Genomic DNA, 23,942 nt, shown 5'->3' on the forward strand with positions numbered 1-23,942 from the left:
TTATGTTCAAGTTATCTTTATGAAAAGAAATATGACTATTTGTAGAACGGAAATAGATTATTAAATTACTTTTTTAAAAGGTAAGTTAGATGATCAGTAAGTTAGATGATCAGTTTATCCCCGGATGGTCCAACTTACCCACTGACTCGGGTCAACTTACCCATAACCTGGGGCATATTAAGCCACAATCACACTTTTTAAAAAATAAGAAGCCATATATTTAGAGCCCTAATATTTTCATTGTACTTCTGTTTCGTTTTCCCTTGTCTTGAGGTCTATTTAAAAAATGGCTCATCTTACTCCACTCTTCCCATGTAGTAGGTTTAGTGATTTATACATGAAGATAAATAAAACAGATCCGAATATAATTTAAATGGTTGGCTCAGATGGTCCATACATCGACACATTTGAACCCATGTGGACCTAATATGAGCATTTAGATTGTTTAATAGACATATTGCACTTTTAAAAAGCTGGAAACTACGCGGACCCGCTTCCTTTATACGTTACCTAACACATTGGGTTTTGTTTGTTTGTTTTAAAAGTTTTTGTTTGTTTGTTTGTTTGTTTGTTTGTTTGGCTGCTTCTGTCCCTCCTGGTAAACAGTCATCCAGCTGCGTATTTTGCGTTCAGGCAAGGAGCTATGATAGTGCTTATTAGTTAAAGCTACCTAAAGTTATCTTTTCAATAAAATAGTATATTGCCTTTTTTTTAAATAATAATAATTCTGCTAGCAAAAATACGCACTGGAGCCTGCGAATTGTTTTAAATTTCCCTTCCAAAAATCTGATTTGGTCACAGAAATCGCAAAGGCACCGATATTCGCGACTTGAGCGATGAAAAAGAGAATAAATTATTATAGCTAATTAGGCAGTAACTCCACCTCCACGCCTCCCATGTTATCCTGGAACGACTTTTCCTCAAACACCGGAAATACAGGCTATACGGACTACCCATCGGTAACGGAGTAGTAACCGATGATTTATCCTTTATAACGGCCTTTTTAAAGTCACGACACGTGGACGGGCTGTCTGTGTTTTTCAGCATCAGTACAGTACAGTTTGGCTGACGTTTCCCTCTTTGCAAACCGATTCAGTTTTCCGTAGTTGTCTGTCTTCAAGACAATGGAGTCGCTTCGCCATCACCGCCTGCAGCCTGGGATCGGATACGGAGCAAACCCGACTGGCACCCTGCGTGCTTCCCTGAGGCCCGGAGTGACCAGTCCCATGTCCTCGCAGCCGCCCCCGGTCTCCCTGGCCGCGTCTGCAGGCCCGCCGCCGCCGCTGCCGCCTCTTCACAGCCTCGGGGCTGGAGTGATCGGGAGCACGGGCTTCGGGGCCGTCGAAATGGCGGGACTGGGTCTGTGCAATCCCGCAAACCCGACGGTGCTGAGGGAGGCGGTGGATGCTGTGGTCAGAAGCTTCGCCAAACACACCCAAGGTTATGGCAGGGGTATGTCATGTAGCTGCAAAACTTAATCGCCTGCATGCATCTGATCGTGACTTTCCGAGCAAATACAATACATGTTGAAGTAATCGATACGTGATTGTAAAAACAATTTTTTTCCTAAGGTGGACACCCCGACAGAGAGCCCGAGGTGATAGCCTGGGTTTTCTGGTGTTCTGTCTGCTGTCAGTAGATCCGCGACAGTGGTGTACGTTAGTGCGCTGAATTGTGCGTTTATTTTTATTTTGGTCTACTAGGAAAGATCATCAAATAAAAGCAATGGTCACTTGATATCCGCGTGCATATGTAATGCGTTTTATCTGGAGAACTGCATTTTCTTTGTTGATCAGCTCAGAGCTTTGATAAGGTTATCTTTACTTTACCTAAACAGTAAGTTTAGAAGTTATACCTTTCCTGAGCCTTGTGCACTGCCTTTGGGAGAACCTGTTCATTTTTGTGCATTTTGACATAGGTTACTTGTTTAAATTATTATTATTATTGAATGATCTCTAATGTGGCAGCTGATAACTAAACAAAGCTAAGTTGTTTCATTATTAGACTTTGACGTGACATCACGTCTTGGTACCTGGTTTATTCATTTCAGTATTTAGGCCTGAGAGCTAGCTTTATTGAGCTGTTTTGACTTTTAACTCTGGTCATAAATTTAAGGAACCAGCGATTTCCAGTAAACATTTATTCTAATAAATAAATGTGAAGGATAAGAATCAAGAATGTTTTGGAACACGGAGAGAGTCACAAACAGGTCAGTCATACAAAGCAGCCAGCTGTTTGTGTCTGGTGAGGAGATCTGTTTGTGTTTTAGAGGAGGAGAGAAGTTTTAGCAGAGGCAGTGGTGAAGGCTGCAACTGCAGAAGTCCAAAGGAAACATCTGTAGAGCTGTGATTTCCCCAGTAGCTGGACTCATATATTGTTGCTTCATACCTGAAGTAATGACAGTAAAAAAAAAAAGTCTTTAGTAGTGCCTGTCAGCTGATCACACACTCCTAAAAGCAGGATCCTGAATCTCAGGGCATGCAGTTTACATCATAGTTCCAGGACCCTCTAGTATAGTGAATGTAAAAGTTGAATTGCAATTGATTTCGACCAAGGTTACAACAGCAGTTTGACTTACAGTTGTGATAACTTAAATTTGATAACTTAAATAAATATGCTCAAGGTGTGTATTAATGGTCCACATAGTATCAGACATCAAGCAGAATTACAAAGTCATCTTGTTCATGCACAGAATCATACACAGATGAAATTATGCAGTTGCTGTTATTATTTTAGAGTTATTATTATTATTGAACTATTGTCATGACACAAGATAATAGCTAAAGTATAAAAAAGTATATCTTTTATTATAAGTCTAGACACATTCTGACTAAGATGTGATTTGTATTATAAAATTATTGAATCATTTAGCCATAATAAGTGTTGGGAGTTCCATAACCAGCTCACAGATCACATCATTATATTGGTTACATGTGCTGCAGGACTGTAGTAAGGGTGGGCAGTGTCACAAGAATAAAATATAGCTTAATAATAACAATATAATTGCTTAATAATAATATAGCTTAATAATAACAATATAATTGCATAAGAATAATAATATGGCTTAATAATAATGATATAATTGCTTAAGAATGATAATATAGCTTAATAATTATTACATTTATAACAGCAATTGAAGATATTTTCACCAAACATGATACATTTGAGAATATTTGGTTTTCTCTGAGATATGCTGGACAGAGTTGGACAGAAACTATACCACTCCTATGATGGTAGATTTAAGATACTCAAGAAACAGATACCGACTCTTTACACATTAATAGGTTGTTTACAGGCTCTTTAGAATTAGTCAGTCTTGTTCAAGAACGCAAATAAAATGTAATTTATCATGTCGGTGATAAGACAACGTCATAACAGCCACACTTGGGCTATGCCCTAGACTGGTTTGTTGTATGGTGGTGCATACATCAGATCTCAGGAAAACCTCAATGGTTGTGTAACAAAGACCAGCTCGCCCTGAAGGAGAGGGCGGTGTGGTAGAAGCCGTCACTCAGGAAGGTAAAATACTCTGTTTGGTGTGGTATCGGGGCATGCGTGTTCCTTGAACCTTGGGTTCAAGACCCAGGTATGGTTGCTCTCCTTAAAGGTTGTCATACATTGATGACAGCATTATAACAATTTCAGAACAAATTCTGGATCTGTATATTAATTAGAGCTGCTGTTTAGTGCCTTGAGTGGAACTGCTGTGAGTAACCATGCTGTTTTTCAAGACCAGTAAGTCTTGGACAAGACATTTGCTTTGAATGCCTTTCATTTTTTTGTGATGTGTCCTCAGCCCTTTATGGTCAGCATTTTTTTTTTATCCAAAGAGACTTAGAATTATGTCTGAATACAACTTGAGTAATTGAGGGTTATGAGGGTGTCTTTACTCCTTTCATTGCAGTGGTGTGGAGACTCGCTAAAATGTTGTTCTGTCCTTTCACAGTGAATGTGGTGGAGGCCTTGCAGGAGTTCTGGCAAATGAAGCAATCTCGAGGAGCTGAGCTGAAGAACGGTGCTCTGGTCGTGTACGAGATGGTTCCGTCCAACAACCCCCCCTACGTCTGCTACGTCAGTCTGCCCGGGGGCAGCTGCTTTGGGAGTTTTCAGGTACTTATCCTCTGTTTTGATTTGGAACTATACCTGGAGGTCAGGTTGGAGCTGAAGGTGAAACTAAGGATGGTGCTGAGGTTGGATTTATGGTTGGAGGTGAAAACTGAGCTTCTTGTGTTGACTTGTTTGAAATGTTGGACACTTTATCTGTTTTGTGAGTGGAAAACCAGAGCTGCTTTTTTTTTTTTTGTGATCCGTGATAGTGTCAGCCAACAATTCACATCTGGTGATGAAATGATGCTTCTTGTACTCTAAAAAAAAATTGAATGTGTAATTCATCATCACCGCATCACTGCATTATTCATCATCATCACCACATAATTCTTCATCACCGCTTAATTCATCATTACCACATCACCCTGTAATTCATAATCACTGCATAGTTCATCACCGAATCACGGCATAATTCATCAACACGGAGTAATTTGTCATCGTTGCATAATTTATCATCATTGCGTAATTCACCATGCTCTCACGTCTCAGTGGGACAGCAAATCTTAATCCTGAGGAAAAACCTCAATGATATTTTAATCAAAAAATGGTTTTGATCCCTATATGCCCAGTAGGTATAGATTTACAGTTTTTATCAACAGACTGGTTCATACATGAACATATCAAAGCACCGTTGTTTGGATCACTGTCATCGCATACGTCATAGCGTTAAAGTGATTCCCACAGGTGTCTTGTGTGATCCCCAGTTCTGTCCGACAAAAGCAGAAGCGAGGCGGAGTGCAGCTAAAATTGCCCTGATGAATTCCGTGTTCAACGAGCACCCATCACGTCGCATCACAGACGAGTTCATCGAGAAGAGTGTGTGTGAGGCTCTGGCCTCCTTCAATGTGAGCTTTTCATCTAGTCTTCTTTTCAGTCTTTCTTCTCATCGAGTTTTCTTTAAAATGGTCAGTAAGACCAATTTTGAATCGACAGTCTCAATATCAACTGAGAAATTTCTTAGAATGTATCTAGTGCATTCCTTTTAATTTGGACTCTGTGTAAAACAGTACTTATACATGTCTGTTTAGTAGTGCTCAAGTTGTATTTCATGTAGTTTCTTAGTATGAAATTTAAATACAAGAATTTGGCCAGTATTTACTAGGCTGGAGCAAAGTTTACAGATGTAACAGAAACCCATATCAAATTACACTGTAAAGGACTGAAATCAGTGTAGTTTCAGAACTTTGTAAGCACATGTAACCTGAGCAATGTGGTGACTGTATGTGCAAATTGCAGGGAAACCGAGAGGAAGCAGACAATCCCAACACAGGCATCGGAGCCTTCCGCTTCATGCTGGAGTCGAACAAGGGCAAATCCATGTTGGAGTTCCAGGTAAAGGGATCTCCTGTCCCTAGTGTCTCAATCTCACTGTACAAGTCCATAAATAAGCCTGTGAAGTCTTGAACCAGTGTGAAGTATTTGCTCATTCATTTAACTCCTCTTTTTAAAATACCTTTGCCCGCTTGTCAACATGTGTATATACATGTCATGTGGTCCAAGAGTAAAATGCTGCTCTGAAAAAAACCCAAAAGTCTCGAGTACAGCAGCTGTAATGCCTCTGCTGTGGGAGCGGTAGCTGTGTATAAGTGGCTGCCCTCTCTTCCTAGGAGCTGATGACTGTGTTTCAACTGCTACACTGGAATGGAAGCCTTAAAGCCATGAGAGAGAGGCAGTGCTCTCGCCAGGTCAGATTCACTATTCTATATCTACATGATTACAGTCATATTGATCAGTTTATCTGTGTAGTTGTATTGATCATCACTTGCTTTGTAGGATGGCACATTCCATGTTATGGTTGAATACAGCTAAATACTGTATTCAACCATAACATGCTATCTTGGATCATAGCTCGGTTTATAGAAAAAGAAATAAAAACATATTAGCCACTTTATACTGCAGGTTAATCTGAACTCAGACATGATTTGTTTATTTATTTTTGTTGTTGTTATTTTTTGTAAAGGTACAATGTAAATCTACAGCGTATATTTGTAGCACGTTTTATTGCTAATGTCAGTGCAGTCATCATTGAAGGTTTATTTAAGCCAGAAGTGCAAATTGATTTCACAACATACACCAGTAAATTTGGAGGATTTGATGAGGAGGGAAAAAACCTCACTACCCCAACAAACTAAAATCTGAAACTGTAGGCAGTTTCAAAACTAAGTTGGTAATCACTTCTAACTTGAACAGCAGAAAGGAAATTTAGTCTCTGACATCCAGCAGAATTATTGCTCTTAGGAAGCTTTCCTGCGATTCAGCACCTTTCCAGACACAGCTTTGTGTTTTCGTAGAGAAATAACTGCCTATCATTTAACAGTGAAGACAGCTTTAAGCAGTTCAGTAGTTGCTATAATTTCTCCACGTTTCCTTCATAAGTTCCGTATTTTCTCTCAGTAAAATAATTATCATCTACTAATGAGGCCTTTCGAGACAACCCACTATGTGACATCCATCTGCCATCTTCATTGTGTGTTTTCATACATGAAAACCTTCTGGATAAATTTGTCATTTTGATAGTAAAATAACTGCTCCCCTCACACAACAGAAGTTCAGGGTGATTTTTCAATCTGTAGGAGGTATTTTAATTATGTGGACTTATCAGAAGTGTCTGAAGATATGTGAAGCTGCTTGTCATTTGTCAGCAGCTGACAGATGTTAACTGTTTCTCTTCATTTGTAGCTACATACTACACTTTAATTTGGATAATTGTCTAAAAACAGTAGCTATATAAGCTTCTTTTCCATAAACGTCTGCAAGTCAGCGAAATGGAGCGGATAGAGCAGAGACGTCTGAAACGTTATCGTCTGAAACGAATAACTGTGTCTGCAGCAGCAGCGCTGTTTAGCCAGACAGCTAAAAACAGCTACTCAGAGCTCATGCATGAAAGCTGTCAGAGAAGGGCTGCTGTCTGAAGCACACATCATATTTCTGTTTTATACAGATGAACTTGGCCCTTCATTCACAAAGCTGAAGTTGACTTTTTTTTAATCCATATTTTCCACGCCACCTTAAATTGTGAATTAAATTGAAGAATTAGTGGTCATTCATTTTTGGTCAGTGAAGGCTGGTGTTTCAGTGGGTGTGCCCATGCCTTGTGTCTAGTTAATAAACATTATTTTGCTTGACTAAAGCACATGCTTATTACCTCCCTGTAGCTTAAGCTCATGTACATCAGAATGTTTCATATTCAAGTTAGATTCAGTACAATCCTGACTGGTGAGGATGCCTTTGGACTCACCCACAGTGGTCCACCTTTCTCACTCAGGTTTTCATGCCTGGTTTTTGTGTTTGCGCTGAAGGAGGTGTTGGCACACTATTCCCACCGGGCGCTGGACGACGACATGCGCACACAGATGGCAGCGGACTGGGTCAGCCGTGAGCACGTCGTCACGGGGACCATCACCCGGGAGCTGGCGGTCACGGAGCGTGAGCTGGAGGAGGCCCGTCTGGCTGGCCGTGAGCTCCGCTTCTACAAAGAGAAGAAAGACATTCTGATCATGTCTCTCGGACAGCCAGGTGGCTCCAGTACCACCACCCTGCCCTGCTGAGGGACGTCGTCATAAGGTCTGAGGCAGTTTCCCAAACTCATAAATGGCTAATATTATTTATTATAATAATTACTATTATTATATATCATCATCCTTACGTCACAACATCAGATTGTGAATCTTCCTTTTTGACTAAAGGTCTTATTTCCTGTGTTTGTGTCAGGTGATTTTTTTTTTTTAGGACATATGAAGTAATTGTGAAAGGTACCGGTGCTGCATCTGCAGATTTTAACACACAACAAACCTTGGATGTCAAAACTGAATAAAGTGCTGTTTTATGAAGCCTAGCTATATTATACTGCAGTGTTGACCTCACCACTTATTTGAATGTATTGCCTGCACTTGTGTTGTTTGTGTGTGCGTTTTGTAGATGAGAGAGTGCAAGAGAGAGAGGCAGGGTGGTAATAATTACAGTCCTTACCACAAGAAATACTGCGTCATCAAATCATGTGTGTTTAATGCAGATTTACATCCCTCCCAGTGCCATAGAAAGTCCTTTATATTCTGCACAAAAATTCAATTCAGTGAAGAAAAATACAAGAAATGTGGCATGAACGTTAACAGCTATGGTCCTCCTATGAAGCTATTCTGTGTCTTTGTTCTGTCCAAACACTTAATGCTCATAACTGTAACTGGTGATTGTAATTGTCACTTAATGCATTCATTACAAGAGGTGGTTTGTTTTGACTGAAGAACAATTCTTAGCAGGGTTGGGTCAGTTTGGGAATGAACTGAATTCAGTTCTTGAAACTGGAACTGGAATTTGAGATCCATGAGAAAAAGAATTGATTCAGAAATACATCTCCGTGAATGTTCATTTAAACTTACAGAATCCGTTCTCTGTAGCATGACCTCGCCATTTAGAGTACAAGTATGCCTTTATCTAAGGATTTTCATAGGCTGACAAATAATGACCTCACAAAGAGCTGTTGCTACCAGTTTCTGAATCCTGGTGAGAGAGGTTGGTTTGTAGACATTAATATCTGCGTATCGATGGTCTTCATCAAACTTTTGCCTCCGTTTTGCTATCTCACTATAGCTTTTGATTTTATCTATGGAAAGTGGTCTGCTGTCACTGGGGCCTTCTCTGCTTTTGCGCAAATTTTCTTTTCTATTTCAGCTTGCATATTTGGTTTTCGCTGCCAGACGTGTTCACCTGCACGGCACATAGCTCTTTCCACCCGCTGAGACCCATGGTTGGAAACCCCATGTTCACCATTTGTTCTGTCACAGAACTGCCTGAAAGAAACCACAGTCAGTACAAGATTTTTCAAGCTCAGTAACACTGAAGCATAACTACTCTATCTTTGTACCTAATAACTCTGTCATATATTTTACAGTAATTTCTAAGTTTTAATCCACCATTGCTGGCTCCACTATTGTACTCTAAAGTTAGTGGTCTGACTACAGTGGAGACCTGCACCCTGTGTACCTTGTGGCAGCTTTTATTGCTATTCAATACTGACCTGGTTTTGTCCGAAGGGCAGGTGTTGGCTGCATACTGTTATGGAATATAGATGGTCAAAGTTGCATTGAAGTACACAAGGTTTCCAGAGAAATAAGAAACTTTGGACAGAGGTCTTTCATCAGCTGTGAAGGGAAAATGTACAGTTAGGCAGACGTGGCCAGGACTGTTAAGTACATTTGTAGAGCAGGTGTTGCTAATAAACTGGCATCTGAGCATGGTTAAGTTATATCTTGGGTGTGACTTCCCTGTCATTAAAAGGCTTCTAGCTGGACGTTGTGCTTTCTAGATTCCTCATTTTTAATAGTTAGTTCTGTTGTTTTTATATGCAAGCTTTGTACCTCTAATTACTAATTGTTTTTTTCCTTTTTACATGTTTTTAATGCATTACAGAGTTATCTGTTTTTTGTTACTTTCCAGCTCTGTCTAGGGAATTGAATGTTCACATTGTTCAAAATGATTACAAGCACTTTTTTTTTTTTTTGCTACATTACCCATGACACAAAACTGAGATCCATGTTCAGGAAGCACGCTATTCCTACTCGGTCCTCAAGACAGTGGTTTTCTCAGAATGGATGGTGGTCCTGGCAGTATTAATAGCTGAAGCATAACAGAATAGGAGGGTCAGCTTCGCTACATCAGTGAGGACGGCTCACTGTTTGGCAGCCCAGAACATATTGAATATCTCGATCATTTATAACCTCGCTGATAGTTGTAGTTCTGAGAGACAAACCAACAGGCTACAACTTCTAACTGTGCTCATTAACACAGTCCAGCTCCATAAATGTTTAATACTTTTAAACCTGATTAATCTCACTCTCTGTCTGTGCTGAAGGATGGTAAACCTGTCCTCTAAGAAAGAATGTGCAATCCACAATCTCCAAATATTGCTTTTCATCATACTAATCATGACATATATATGAAAAAGAACAATATTTTATTTCACTTTTGTGTGTGTGTGTGTGTATAATGTGTGTGTGTGTGTGTGTGTGTGTGTGTGTGTGTATGTATATGTATATGTGTGTGTGTGTATATATATATACACACACACATATATATATGTGTGTGTGTGTGTGTATATATATGTATGTATGTATGTATGTATATATATATATATATATATATATATATATATATATATATATATATATATATATATATATATATATAAATAAGTAAGTAAGTATCTCTGACTACATATTTGCCGAGATATTCTTATTCATGTTTTGTGTAATGAAAGGTATTTGTGTGTGTGGGTGTCTCTCTGTGTGGGTGTCTCTCTGTGTGTGTGTGTAATGAAAGGTATTTGTGTGTGGTATTCGTGTAGTGCTGATCCCCCATCATTCTTCCTCAAGCAGCCCATTGTTGAAAGTGCTTTTTAAATAAGTTACTCAGACTTTAATTAGTGCATGTAATGCCTTTTTATACAGCATTATCTATTGCATTTTGTATAACTGCTTATTTGTTTTATACAACTGTTTTATGAGTGACTTCAATATCCAGTTTGTTTGTAGATTTATATTCTTTAAATAAAAAACGCCCTTTTACAATGGTATTTTATACATTATTAAATTTTCAAATTGTTTCTTAAAACTGTGTGATTGTGTTGTGAGTATAGGTGGCCTATGGTCTGCCTATGGAATTTAATTTCTCTATAAAATATTGAAAAACTGTTTAAATGTTAAAGTCCAGAGCTCTTTGGCAGAGACCTTGTAATCCTTCTGTGATTTATAAAAATCCCCATTGCTAAATCCCATCTGAACATCAGCTGAAAGGCATAAATAGGTCCAGAGTATTCGTGTGGTTCACATATAGAATCTGCCTCAAATGGAGAACTGATGAGAAGCGATGGATTGTAAAGTGGATGGTGACCAAACACCTCAGCCACCATTCAGCAGTGCCACAGCTGCATTTACAAACAAATGTGCACACATACTTCTCTCCGCTATACCGGATGGTTTAGTTCCTTTGGATTCAGACTGCTGCTTGCCAATGGAGGGAGTCTGTTAGGCCTACAGGGATTGGTAGTTACCCCAGAGAAATGATTTAGGTAGGTTTTAGGAAAAATAATCTGATGTCAGAGAATTCTGGGTAATAAAGAAAAATAAAGTGCTTAAGTGGTAACTTATAACTTAAATAATAGGCCTTTGATGGAGAGTATTTTTTATGCTTGATTTTTGATTTATTATGAAAAATTTCATGCCTAATCCTCCTCAATCCATGTAGGAATTTGACTCTTCTTTCATTCCCTGCTTCTCTCAGCTGGCTTTGCAGTTATAGTTTGCACAGCCTGTAACATCTTTTTTTTGTCATATGTCTAAATATTTATATTCTATGTGTTTTTAATGCTGTTAAAGAAGGAAACAAACACATCATCTCACTGTAGTATAACCTAATGTGACTTGACTCAAATTGCCAATGGGCAATGTATCTTTGCTCTGAATCTTTTATTATCCATTCTGCAATTATTGGTGGAGACCAGCAACTTTATTCACAACCACTAACTTAATCTGACATGAAGTTAGGAACAATAAGGGATATGTTTATGATTCTAGAGGCTAGTAGGTCCATATTCCCATGTTCACATCATGCTAATTATGAGCCTTAAAGGAATTCTGTCTGAGGGACTCTGTTGGAATATTTGTCAAGATGCTGTTACTAGAAATTCTCAAATATCCTACTGAATGTGGTGTAAAGGCAGTTTAAAACCATTTTCAATCGCTTTGACATATAATGGCGTCCCCCAAAACAGTCTATTTTTATATCTTCATAAATGACATTATATGGACAAAGATATGTGGCCATCTGATCATCACACCTATATGAACATGTTGAATATCCAATTCCAACACTATGGGCATTAATATGCAGCCCCTCCCTGTGAACATAACAACACTGTTCTGTGAAGGCTTTCTGCAACATGTTGTAGTGTGTAGGAAATTGCCCATTCAGTCCAAAAGAATATTTGTGAGGTCAAACACTGAAGTTGGATGAGAAGAACTGCCTTGCAGTCAAAGTTCAAATTCATCCCAGAGGTGTTCAGTGGTTGAGATCAGGACTCTGTAGGAATTTGGTGTTCCTTCAGCTCAGACTCACCATGTCTTTATGGATGTTTCTTTTTGCACTGGGGCACAGTCATGCTGGAGCTGCAAAGAGTCTTCCCCTAACTGTTGCCACAAAGTTGGAATCATATTATTGTCTCAAATGGTTATGGATTCTATAGAATTACCAATATCCTTTATTGGATCCAAGGGGAAGACAGCCTTATACCATTATCCTTCTTCCACCAAACTTTACAGTTGGAACCATCCATTCCAGTTGGTAGTGTTCTCCTGGCATCCACCAACCCCAGATTTGTCCATCAGACCACCAGGTAGTGAAGCATGATTCATCATTCCAGGGAACACATTTACAATGTTCCAGAGTCCCGAGGTTCTGTGGTTTATACCACTCCAACACAATGGTGTTTGGCATTGTGCCTACCCAGCCATGCCCTGGACTTTTAGGAGCCCACAACGGGTTGCCTGTACAGAACCCATGAGATTTTTCTCATTGTCAAATGATTAGCCCCACGAGCAGCCTTAACTCAGCACTAACTAAAGCCCTTTTTCCAGTGTAACGCCTAAGGGTTCCGAGTACGGACCGTAACCAGCCCAATAACATTTCTATGCAAACATGGTTCAGCACAGAACACTTACAAACCATGCTCAGAACAACCTAGCTAACCATGCTCGGAGATGCAGAATTGTTCAGGCAGGGCGACTTAATGATGTAGGGATTCCCTGAATGGTTCTATAAACAGTCCATACAACTACAAATTATCCATCTTGTCAGACACATGCAGCGACCGGCCACCCTACTTACAGAAACATCACAAAGGATGGCAAAGTTGGCATCCTATAACAGTACCGGTTAATGTCACTGAGCACTTAGGTATGACCAAATCTACTGACAGTGTGTCTATGGATTATGTATTCCTGTGAGTTTGATTTTATACACTTGTTAGCATTAAGTGTGGCTGAAAGACTTGAACTCGGCAATTAGGAATGGTTCCCATATACATTTGGTCATATTTGCATTCGTATTAAAAAACAAAAGTACAGGTAATGTTATAATGGTACTAGTGTTAGTTAAACTGCCAATATAGCAAATGTTAGTTAACATTAGTGAAAACAAAGAAAGACCTGATTTGAAATGGTAACGGCTATGTTGTATCCATCCAGGCACTTTAGTGGTAACTTATAGGCAGCTGCTCTAGTAATTTCCGTCACTTCCTATAGCCAATGATGTGTGTTCTCTCCAGCCTACCTGGGAAACGGTATACAGCCACAGCATGCGAGCTTTCAAAATCTGTAGTATTTTCTCCTGCAAACTTTCAGTAGTTGCAAGTCACCACCGTTAATGGTAACAGTAAGAAAATTATTTTGTTGTAGAGGAACTGCAGTAGATGAAAGAGGTCATAAGAGAATTCAAAAACGAAAATTGTGCTTTTTTTGTGCAAATATGGGTTGAAACCTATTGTTCATGAAAAGTATTTCATTCAATAATTACATTTTAAACATGTCTTGGTTTATTTAGGATGACAAACATGATTACTTGTGTAAAATCAAAATTGCTTATTTATTGTCTCTTACAAAATGCATCTATATATACACAATTGTCTTTAAGTTAATAGACCGCACAGTAACATCTAGAGATGTATTTATCTTAATTTATTAAATAATATATTCACTCTGTATTTTAAATTTCACTCAAGGAAATAAGCCTCTACTGAATGTCACTGCCCTCAGACAACAGAAAAATTCTCATTACTCTCCCGCCACACGCACACACAAACAGAACAAACTTTTTTTTAAAATAATAATTTAATCGTTTAGTTTACTCATTGGAATACCTTGGACAAAAACATTAAGTCTGCTTACATAATTAAATGTGGGAGGAATAGTGAACGACTAACTTCCTGTTAACTACAGATCCATGAACAAATGAATAAACTATTTTAACTGTTCGATATTTCTACTTCGATATCTCCTTGTAAAATAGCTTACCATATAGGCTATCGTCAAAAACGCTTCACAAATATGTTATTACTAACGCATGTAGCCTCAAGGCAGCTTTTTACGAATTCCTCTTGATTGGTAAAGGACATTATCTCACCGCTAACCAAAAATAAGCTCTCCTGGGAAGTGGACCAGTTCCAGGTGCAACCGCGGTGGCTGAGTATTGTAAAGGAGAAGGTTTTGGACGTGCTGTGGGTGGACGCCAAAACACGCCAAACCTTCGCGCATGGACTGTCCGCCCAGCTCCGCCTTCCCGCAGGCCGCGCGGTGCATACTCGGGTAATTTAGCCTCGGTGGTTTTCGCGCGTCGGCGACGACAAATGCGCTTCGACGGAAACAACTCGGAAAACCGTCAGGAACCTAATTACAGCACCCGATAGCTTTCACCGGTAGGTGAAAAGTCCAAGGTTGACGAGGAACATGTCAGGGCAAACATTCCGAAAGGTAAGAATTTAACTCGGAAGTGTGGCCTTTAACACTACATTGTAACCGTAGCTAAGTTAGACTGGCGTAGATACAGTTGTCTGGGAAACATTCCTTGCATAGCATAGCCGTTACGTTCCTGTAAGTTCGTCCTGTTTCACTGCAGTAAACCAGCGATCCAGATATCAACACGCATGGTGTGTGTGTGTGTGTGTGTGTGTGTGTGTGTGTGTGTGTGTGTGTGTGTGTGTGTGTGTGTGTGTGTGTGTGTGTGTGTGAGTGAGTGGTTTAAGTTAAGTGTCACAATTCAGGACAAGATACTAGAAACATGCGCTAGCAAGAAACGTCTGTGCTGCTAAAATGGCAAGTATATCCAGTTAGCTACGTAGCTGGCTAGTTTTAGGGTACCTGAAGCTAAACACCATTAAACATTAATGCTGACAAGGACGTTAGGTGACAGTCTTCCTTAACAATGGGGCCCTCAAACTTAGACCCTGAACTAAAGGGTAAAGTTCATTTTAACTGCAGACTTACTAAATTGCTTTATTTCTTTTCCAATAGACAGTTTCATAATCCACTAGTAATTCTGAATCAGTCTCATCCATCTTGTGGATTTGTCCCTGACTCTGAAACAGCATGTGCAAATTAAGCTGCCTGTGTCAAGACATTTTGTCCCTTGATGCTGATGGCTTCTGAAAACACTATCAACTTATGCTTGAGACCTTGATTTGGAGTCCTCCCCTCCCCTTTAGGGCTTTTCAAAACATGTACCAGTGATCACTGATGTTTTTACAAGAAGGCAGTTGTTTTTGTTTCTTTATTACAGGAAAAGTGTGGATTTTTTCCCCCTTCTCTAGGAGCTGTCCTTGGGTGTCTAAGTGGCAAACACTATGAGCTGCACACAAAAAAAAAACTGCTTAAATGTTCAGAAAGCGAATACTGGTATTCTGTCAAGGACCAAACCTGACCTCAGTTTTTTTGGACCCAAATATATAAACATAACAAATGCAGCACACAGACTGTAAAAGACCCTTCATGTGTAGCCACAGTTCCTCTGTGTGTTTTCAGCTGTGGGTGTGTCAGCGTCACCTGCTGCTGCTGCAGAGGTGTTCTCTCAGCAGCTACATGCAGCCATCCCAGAAGTCATTCAGTTCCCACAGGTAGGCCTTCAGTGGCAGCTCTGTTCACTCCTGAAGCCACAACAAGCCTGTCCACCTGCGACTACATGGTCTCATTTCCAAAGATTATCTGAAAGATATTAAATGTTCAGCACCTTGTATGCACAAACATCAGCTGTTCTGATATTAACAGCCAGAGCAATTGGACTGTGAATGATTCTGTGAATGACTCTATTCTTCAAACTTCTTCACCGAGGGTCAGGCATTCATCGCGTTCTGTTTCTCTAGACATGGGAAGAGTCACAAACTGATGACGCAGCTGTTGACCGGTGTGTTGGTGGGCGTGCCTCTGGCAGCCGGGTTCCGGTACGCCGTCTCAGAGCCACGTGACAGACGGAGGACGAGGATCTTTGCGGAGGGAGTCGGACGCTTCTTCAGGTAAGGGGTGCTCCTTACCCTGTGTCCCTGAGCCTCGCAGGGAACAGGTGTGTAAGGTCACGGATATTACAATAGACTGCTGTGATGCCTTCCACAGATCATGAACCCCTAATGTCACCGTGCAAGGTGCTTGTTCTGTATCCGTCCTCATTCAGGAGTCAGGAGGGTGTTGAAAACTGTGAGAGCAAAAGTTTCAGAATAAATGCATGTATTACACACAGTAAGCTGGTCTAAAATGCAGGAAGACAACTAGGCATGGCTAGTTTTGCTGGATCGCCATTGACTACGCAGCGTTTCTCATGTCCTTAATAAAAATAATAATAATGATAATTAAAAATTCAAGATTGGAGATTCTCTGGGTCTGTTTAAACCTTGCATTAACATGCATTTGTGGTGAAGCCAGGTGTAAACACTCCCAGGATCGCTGAAACCACATTTGGAGATGGTGCAAGGTTGGAACAGAGCAGTTTGTTCAGGAACAGACTGAAAGGTGCACTGTGTTAAACATCTGCATGCGAGGTCACTCTTACCATGTGAGTCACTTCGTGGCCAGGGCAGTGCAAACATCTTCCTGTAGTTGTACTAATGATTATTACTGCTATGTCCTTTTCACATTCTTTGCAGTCTCTTTTTTTGTGTGTATAAATAAACAAAGTCATTTACACTGGGTTAATACTTATGAATGCTACTACTTTTACTGTACACTGTTGGACAACTTGCTTATTCATCTTTTGCACTATATTTGATTTATTTTATTATCCTACTTGTACATCTGTATATAGGAAGTCTTCTCCTTCACTTTTTATCTTTGTTAGGTGTCTAACGTTTATGATGTTTACAGTTCTGTGTTTCTACTATGGTAATTCTACAATTCCCCTCAGGTTGAATAAAGTTCTTATTTATATATAGTGCATTTTAAAAAGTCATATTTCTGATAATTGTTTACAAGGAAACTTTCGGGTGGTAACGTTAGGTAATGGTGAGTAATGTTACTGTGAGGTAAGGTTAAAATGGTGAATGTTGTTGGGGCACATATAGCAAAAACATTCATTTTTATTCCTCTCAACAGGTCTGTCTCTGTTGGATTTCTGATATCTGTTGATTACTGGTGGACCTCCACTATCGTTCTGCATGGTGTAGATGAAGTAGGTTTGACATTGTTCATGATTCTTATCTGCACACTTAAGCCTGCACTTGTTGTTATTTTATTCACTGGCAGGGTGTTTCTCTCCTCATTTACATTTACGGCACACTATTCTTCTGTGTCTATCCAGAGCAGTCCAGAATACGCCGTGGCCATGTCGGCATGCCATCAGAGGGCGGCTGACAGCATGGTGTTGGGGGCAGTGCGAAACGGTGGCCTCTACATAAAGTTGGGGCAGGGTCTCTGTGCCTTTAACCACCTGCTGCCCCCGGAGTATACCCGCACGCTCCAGCTGTTGGAGGACAAGGCCCTGGACCGCAGGTACAAAGAGGTAAGACCACCTTCCTCACTACCCAGGAGTGCCCACCTGCTGGTGTAGTGTCTGGGGGCATTTAATTCATTTAATGCTGCATCATTGCAGTCGATTTTTAGTCACATTTACAGCATTTAGCTGAAGCTTTTGGCAGTAGCTGTTGTCAGGAGTGCTACACAAATGACATTGACATTGGCAGTGGCTGTTGTCAATGCACCATCTAATCTTTGCTCTAGGTGGATGCTTTGTTCCTGGAGGATTTCAACACCACGCCAAACAAAATGTTCAAGAGGTTTGACTATGAACCAATTGCTGCAGCTAGCTTGGCCCAGGTTCACAAAGCTGAGCTGCCAGATGGAACACCCGTGGCAGTGAAGGTAGAACCCACAGGGAACTGTGCTATTCTAGTACACATCCAGTCAGAGAACTGGGTGAGGTGTTAAACCAAGGCTGCTCCACTCGTTCAAGCAGGAGGGCCATACCACTGTGGATTTTCATGGATGCAAAAGTTTTGGAAAAACTATCTAATGATCACAGATCCCATATACAACTCTTTAAAAAAGTATGTGGTATAGAACCAGTGTGTTTATACAAAAATTGTAGAGGCTCCATAGCATACATGCAGTTTGATTTAAAAACATTTATTTAGTACATCTGCATGTGTATGTTTCTCAGACACAGAGTCAGAGATGCTGAGAAGCATGCACACTTTATTCTGTGATGTGAGAGAATATATAGATGGCAAAGCAAAGCAGATGAGTGAGCAGAAGCACGTAAATGACACAGCAGGTGTAATATGTTTGGACATGATGTGAGGTGTCTAGAATGAGACAAACATGAGAGAATGAAAACTTTACATAAATGGGAGTCACATTGCAGAGAATTTCTCGCAAAAGGGGCCATATTAATTTTTTTAAAGTGCATTATAGTTTCTATGGCCATTTTGCACATGGGTTATCACAATTAATTCAACCAATCAGCAAAGTAGCAAGCACCTCTGCCACATGTGATATCTTCATGTTGGACTGCACTGCATTCAGCCTTCTTGTAACGGGGAAAGTAAGTCTCTGAGGCTTTGGTCTCTGTCCAGGTGCAGTACATTGACCTCAGGGATCGATTTGATGGGGACATCAGGACACTGGAGGTTCTTCTGGACATAGTGAAGTTCATGCACCCCAGCTTTGGCTTCCGCTGGGTCCTAAAGGTCTGCGTTGCACTCAAACTTGGACACTGCTCATATTACTGAACTGTGTTTCTGCTTTATATTTTAAAAGTGTGTGCCTCCTCTTGGCAGTTAAGGCTGGAAGTAGCAGGGTTATTCCAGTTATACCTTATTCCACTGCCTCTCAAAATGAGATGTTACAGTAGCCGACTTTAGCACAGTGACACCTGTTTAAAGGACCAAAGGATTGACTAATTGTATCATGTACTGGCTCACTCATTTCAACTTCAAATACCAATTCAAATCATGGGGGGGTTTGAGTAAAGCTGCACTTTACGCACTTGGTTTTAGCCAATAGATAATGGGGCAAACTCTTCAGGTGTCTGAAGTGAATCCCTTAAAGGAACAAAGCTGATGCACATTTACCTGGCGCGTTTATCTAAAGCAACTTACAACCATGACTGAACACAACTTGAGGGTTAAGGGCCTTGCTCCGGGACCCAACAGTGGCAACGTGCCAGTGGTGGGACTTGAACTGGCAACCTTCCAATTACTAGTCAAGTACCTTAACCACTGAGCTACCACTGCCCGCTTGCTTTGCCTTTTATGTGTCATAATGCCTTTTTCAGGACCTAAAAGGGACACTGGCCCAGGAGCTGGACTTTGAGAATGAGGCAAGGAACGCAGAGCGTTGTGCTGATGAGCTCAAGCACTTCAAATTCGTTGTGATACCCAAAGTGTTCTGGGAGCAGACTAGCAAGGTGCATATCATAACACATATTGGATGGCAGGTAGGGTGGTTGGGTTGGTTTGTATGGTTTTGCTTGTCCACACTGGAGATGTCAATCTGTGATATGGAATTTATTTTTGGGGTTTGTTTTTTTTGCACCTGGCAAACTGCCCATCTCATGCTGACCTCCCCACCTATTGTAGAGAGTCCTCACGGCAGAGTTCTGCGAAGGCTGCAAAATCAACGACGTGGAGGCAATTAAGAGGCAGGGCCTGAGCTTGAAGGATGTGAGTACTGGGAACGTGAGTGCTGTTGCAGGGAGCTTTATGCTGTTGTCAGTGCCCATTACATCCGCATTCCTCTGTGTGCTGCTGCTGCTTTTAGACAGCTGACAAACTCATCCGGACCTTCGCAGAACAGCTGTTCTATACCGGCTTCATACATGCTGACCCTCATCCTGGAAACGGTAGTGTGTGTGTGTGTGTGTGTGTGTGTGTGTGTGTGTGTGTGTGTGTGTGTGTGTGTGTGTGTGTGTGTGTGTGTGTGTGTGTGTGTGTGTGTGTGTGTGTGTGTGTGTGTGTGTGTGAGCATGATTAAATGTATCAAAGGTTACTCTTTAGCTGTTATTGTTCTGTCATAGACCCGTTTTCCAAACGTGCTCAGAGCAGAGATCCAGCTCTGTGGTACTGCATCCTTCACTCACTCCATGAGTCCTCTGGGTTCTGGAGTCTTCTGTTAGCCACCTAGATGGTGTGGCATCGTTACGGTTTGTTAAAGCAATATGTTGGGCTTTCTTCCAGTATTGGTACGCAGAGGTCCAGATAATAAGGCAGAATTGGTTCTCCTAGATCATGGACTCTATGAGCGCCTCAGCAAAAGGTGTGAGTCAAACGTTTTGTTCCTTTAGAGTCAGATAACAACTAATGTATCATAAGTAAACATTTGGTAGTTTATAATATTGGATTGCCCTGTGACTCATCTTTTTTTTCTTCTTCTTCTTCTTCTTTTTTTAGTGACAGGGTCGCTTTGTGCCAACTGTGGCGTTCGATAGTTCTGCGGGATGATGATGCCATGAAAAGATACTCTGACGAACTTGGAGTTAAAGGTCAGCTTCAGTGTTAACATATTTTCCAGAAGCTCCAAAGTAAATAATTGCCTTGGCTTTTTGCTAAAAACAACTGTGGCCAACAGTAAAACCAAATATGTTTGTCAAATGCAAAACTATTTGCTATTTGATAGTCACTGTATGGGGAGTAAAAGCCATCTGAGAGGCCCCTTGGGTGAGTAGCGAAACTGTTACAAGATGAGATGGGTACAAGACAATGCAAGAATATAACAAGGTTAGGGCCAACATACCATGTGGTGCACTCTGTGGGGCGTAGAGATCCCATTTTGAATTCACCCATTGTTTCCTGTCAGATTACTTCCTTTTCTGCGAGATGCTCCTACAGCGGCCTATCGACATGCGTCAGCTGGGCCTGGGCAACGTGCTGAGCCGTGAGGAGACGTCGTATATGCGCTCCATGGCAACGCAGCACTTTGACAGCATCATGCAGGTGCTGAAGTCACTGCCACGGCCTATGCTGCTCGTATTCCGCAACATCAACACGGTGCGCAGCATCAACACCGTGCTGGGAGCCCCTGTGGACCGATACTTCCTCATGGCCAGGAGGTGAGGAGGATGGGGCAGGGTCAAGGGACTGAACCCTCAGGGGAGAGGGGTCTTCATTCTGTGTCAGAGACACTGAGAGGAAGGAGCTGTGTTTTTACAGTCTTGTCTGTCTTAATCTCACATTTATTGTGAAATGGAAGAAAATGGTATAAATGTTGGGCTTTTATTTTTGAAAATGGGGAAAATTGTAATGTGATGCCAGTGTTGAGTCTGGAGTTGCCAGGACGTTCATCACAGTACTGATTCTTGAGTGCCAGTGATTGTCGAAACCTCTTTATTGCTTTCTGAATTCGTCCACTCTGCTTCTTATATTTATCAAACCTGAACAATACATCTATTAATCACAGTTTAAAAAGAATATAGTCTTTAAATAGCAGGAGCTGTGATTTTCAATTGCACATTATTAACAATGTAAAGATTCCTAAGATTTACAAAGTTCCTTTGTTGCTTTTCAATTTTTATTTTTGGAATTCAAGATGACACTTTAATGTTTGACACAATGTGAATACACACCTCAACTTAAATTACCGTCTGAAATGTCAGTTAGATTTACTCCCTGCATCTTTCCACCCTTTCAGTGAGGACCAGGCTCAATTATCCTTTCATTTGCTGTTACTTTCACAGGGAGCTTTTCCTCTTTAGTAGCTGTTACAAAAGTAAACCTTCGTGTAAACTTTCTTCTGTTTAGCAGAACACCTTGTTTTAAGGATGCTAATGTCTTTGTGTGTGTGTGTGACTGACATGGCAGTGCTGTACGGGGCTGGGGCAAAACCCGGGCTGACAACGCCAGCCTTCTGCCTGGGCTCAGACTCTTCCGCTGGGCCTGGACCTTCTGGGAGAGCTTGAAGTTCGAATGTGCTTTAAGGTAAACAGGCTTGTGCGCACCTGCACACGGCTGTGGGGCTGTTCTTGTTTTCTAAAACGCACATTATACAGAATGATCACCTGATCACACGCTTCACTGCAACAAGTTATAGGTGCCAGTTGTACACCGTTTTCATAAAGGATGCAGTGAACAAAATAACGATAACAAAGGATCAGACTTGAAACTCCAATACCAAGTTTTTGGATTGTATCAGGGCATCTATTATTATTATTATTATTATTATTATTATTATTAATAGTGTCTTGGTACTGACAAAACAGGACCTTTTAACACACACATCCTGTCATTAACAGAGTTCATTCCACAGAAGATGCATTTGTCTGAATTATTTAAGACCACTGACCTATGTGAGGTGTGTCGGGTCAAGCTGCTCCCCCACCCGTGTGTGTGTGTGTGTGTGTGTGTGTGTGTAGGTCTGAGATGTTGATGATTGGCCTGACGCGTTCTCTGCTCCGGCTGCTCTCCTACTGTGGAGTTGTCACCCTGGACCAGGACGTCTATCAGTACCTGAAGTAGTGGCGAGTGTGTTGAACCCATGTGCCACTCACCGAAGCGGCTCCATGTGGGGAGGATGAGCCGGGGAGTCAGCAGCATGGTCACTCACACTGTTGCTATGATGACGTGCAGCATTCTTTTTCAAACCTTGGCCGGACTCCATTATTTACAGACGTGGGTGATCGCGTAACCTCATACATTAGATCAGTGGATCCATTTTGCTTCAGTGCAGCGGTTCTCCTGGACACTTGGACACTTAAATGCTTTAACACACCAGGCCTAACTGGGAATGTTGGACAAGTACCTGAGTTGAATCAAGTGTGTTACGGGAGTGCAGAACATCTTTAGTAGCTGAACAGTGTCCTACCAACACTACCAGTGTGACCGGCTGAGCCAAAGTGTTAATACCTCAGAGCTCCTCCCCTCCCAGTCTGACACAGCTCTAGATTTTTATTTATTTATTTTTTTTGCCAGTCATGGATCAGAAGTAGCTTCTAGGCCACAATGTCTGCACAAACCTGACCAACTGTTAATTTATATATCTGCTATGCAAATGATTTGTGACCAAGTTGCATTATTTTTGGTGCCAATTAATTTTTGTATGTCAAGGAAAGAAAAGAGCTGACCACATGACTGTTCAGTCAACATCAGTGTTTGCATGCTTTGTCTGGCCTGTTGAGTCAATTCAGCAAGAGCCCAGTGTCTATTTTAGCATTCAGCCGGCAGCAGTAGGGCTACATGACAAGACACTTAGAAGTGATGAGACCTAAATTATCCTGGTAAAGGTGTATTTATCTCACACAATGAAGTAAAACGTGTAAAGTGAAAGTTCAATTTAAACCAATTTAAAAATTATTTTGCTTATGAATATATTTGTCACATTAGCTTTTTTTTTTTTTTTTTGCAGCTATATTTTAATACATTTAATATTTTGTCACCATGTCATGCTGCCAAAATGCAGTTTGGAATCAGTGACATGGTAGTCAGGTACAGGGTGTCAGTTTTTCCCACTTAGGATAATAGGACCACACCTGCTGTTCTGAGGTCTGTTCAGTAAATACATCTGCAATGTGACCACTGTATTCTTTTTTTTCCATTTCTAGATGTTTAGAATAATAATGTTTGGTGTTATTCAAAAATCTTTGACACCATGTTCCCTCAAACTTCAGACTGAAAATGTTAACACTGGTTTGTATCTTCAGGGGTTGGACTGTGCAATACTGTGAAAGCATAGAATCAGGGGTCTTGGACAGTTATGTACCAATTAGAACCATAGGTTTAAGACAAAAGTTTTAGTGTTAAATTGTGACAAGACACTGTTACCCTGATCTGTGGGCTGAGATGGGGAGGATATACATGCATTTAACATACAGGGCTAAGA

The 23,942-nt window shown here is 40.8% G+C and overlaps 2 protein-coding genes across 10 annotated transcripts; both read left to right on the top strand.

Annotated features, from left to right (window-relative positions):
* Nucleotides 1-905: 905 nt before the first annotated feature.
* lix1l (limb and CNS expressed 1 like) lies at nt 906-9,462 on the top strand. Of its 2 annotated transcripts, XM_027027817.3 has the most exons (7): nt 906-1,452; nt 3,947-4,110; nt 4,812-4,952; nt 5,344-5,439; nt 5,715-5,792; nt 7,407-7,671; nt 7,819-9,462. In XM_027027817.3, exons 1-6 carry the CDS (start codon nt 1,125-1,127, stop codon nt 7,653-7,655), a joined length of 1,056 nt encoding a protein of 351 aa, XP_026883618.1. In that variant the 5' UTR covers nt 906-1,124; the 3' UTR covers nt 7,656-7,671; nt 7,819-9,462. The 2 variants fall into 2 exon arrangements, with proteins under 2 accessions (XP_026883618.1, XP_026883617.1); XM_027027816.3 differs by having other exon boundaries at nt 907-1,452; nt 7,407-9,462.
* A 4,322-nt stretch (nt 9,463-13,784) lies between these two features.
* On the top strand, nt 13,785-23,635 carry adck5 (aarF domain containing kinase 5). Of its 8 annotated transcripts, none has more exons than XM_035528940.2 (16): nt 13,786-14,624; nt 14,884-14,966; nt 15,672-15,763; nt 16,010-16,159; nt 17,229-17,304; nt 17,434-17,634; nt 17,853-17,993; nt 18,707-18,820; nt 19,408-19,539; nt 19,712-19,795; nt 19,893-19,974; nt 20,309-20,387; nt 20,522-20,613; nt 20,928-21,180; nt 21,929-22,045; nt 22,480-23,635. In XM_035528940.2, exons 2-16 carry the CDS (start codon nt 14,964-14,966, stop codon nt 22,580-22,582), a joined length of 1,719 nt encoding a protein of 572 aa, XP_035384833.1. In that variant the 5' UTR covers nt 13,786-14,624; nt 14,884-14,963; the 3' UTR covers nt 22,583-23,635. The 8 variants fall into 8 exon arrangements, with proteins under 8 accessions (XP_081561306.1, XP_081561314.1, XP_081561318.1 ...); XM_035528941.2 differs by having other exon boundaries at nt 14,888-14,966; XM_035528942.2 differs by having other exon boundaries at nt 14,897-14,966.
* Nucleotides 23,636-23,942: the final 307 nt, after the last annotated feature.

The sequence above is a fragment of the Electrophorus electricus genome, chromosome 2 (genome assembly GCF_041902795.1).
Source record: "Electrophorus electricus isolate QZ-2024a chromosome 2, ASM4190279v1, whole genome shotgun sequence".
Lineage (NCBI taxonomy): Eukaryota > Metazoa > Chordata > Actinopteri > Gymnotiformes > Gymnotidae > Electrophorus > Electrophorus electricus.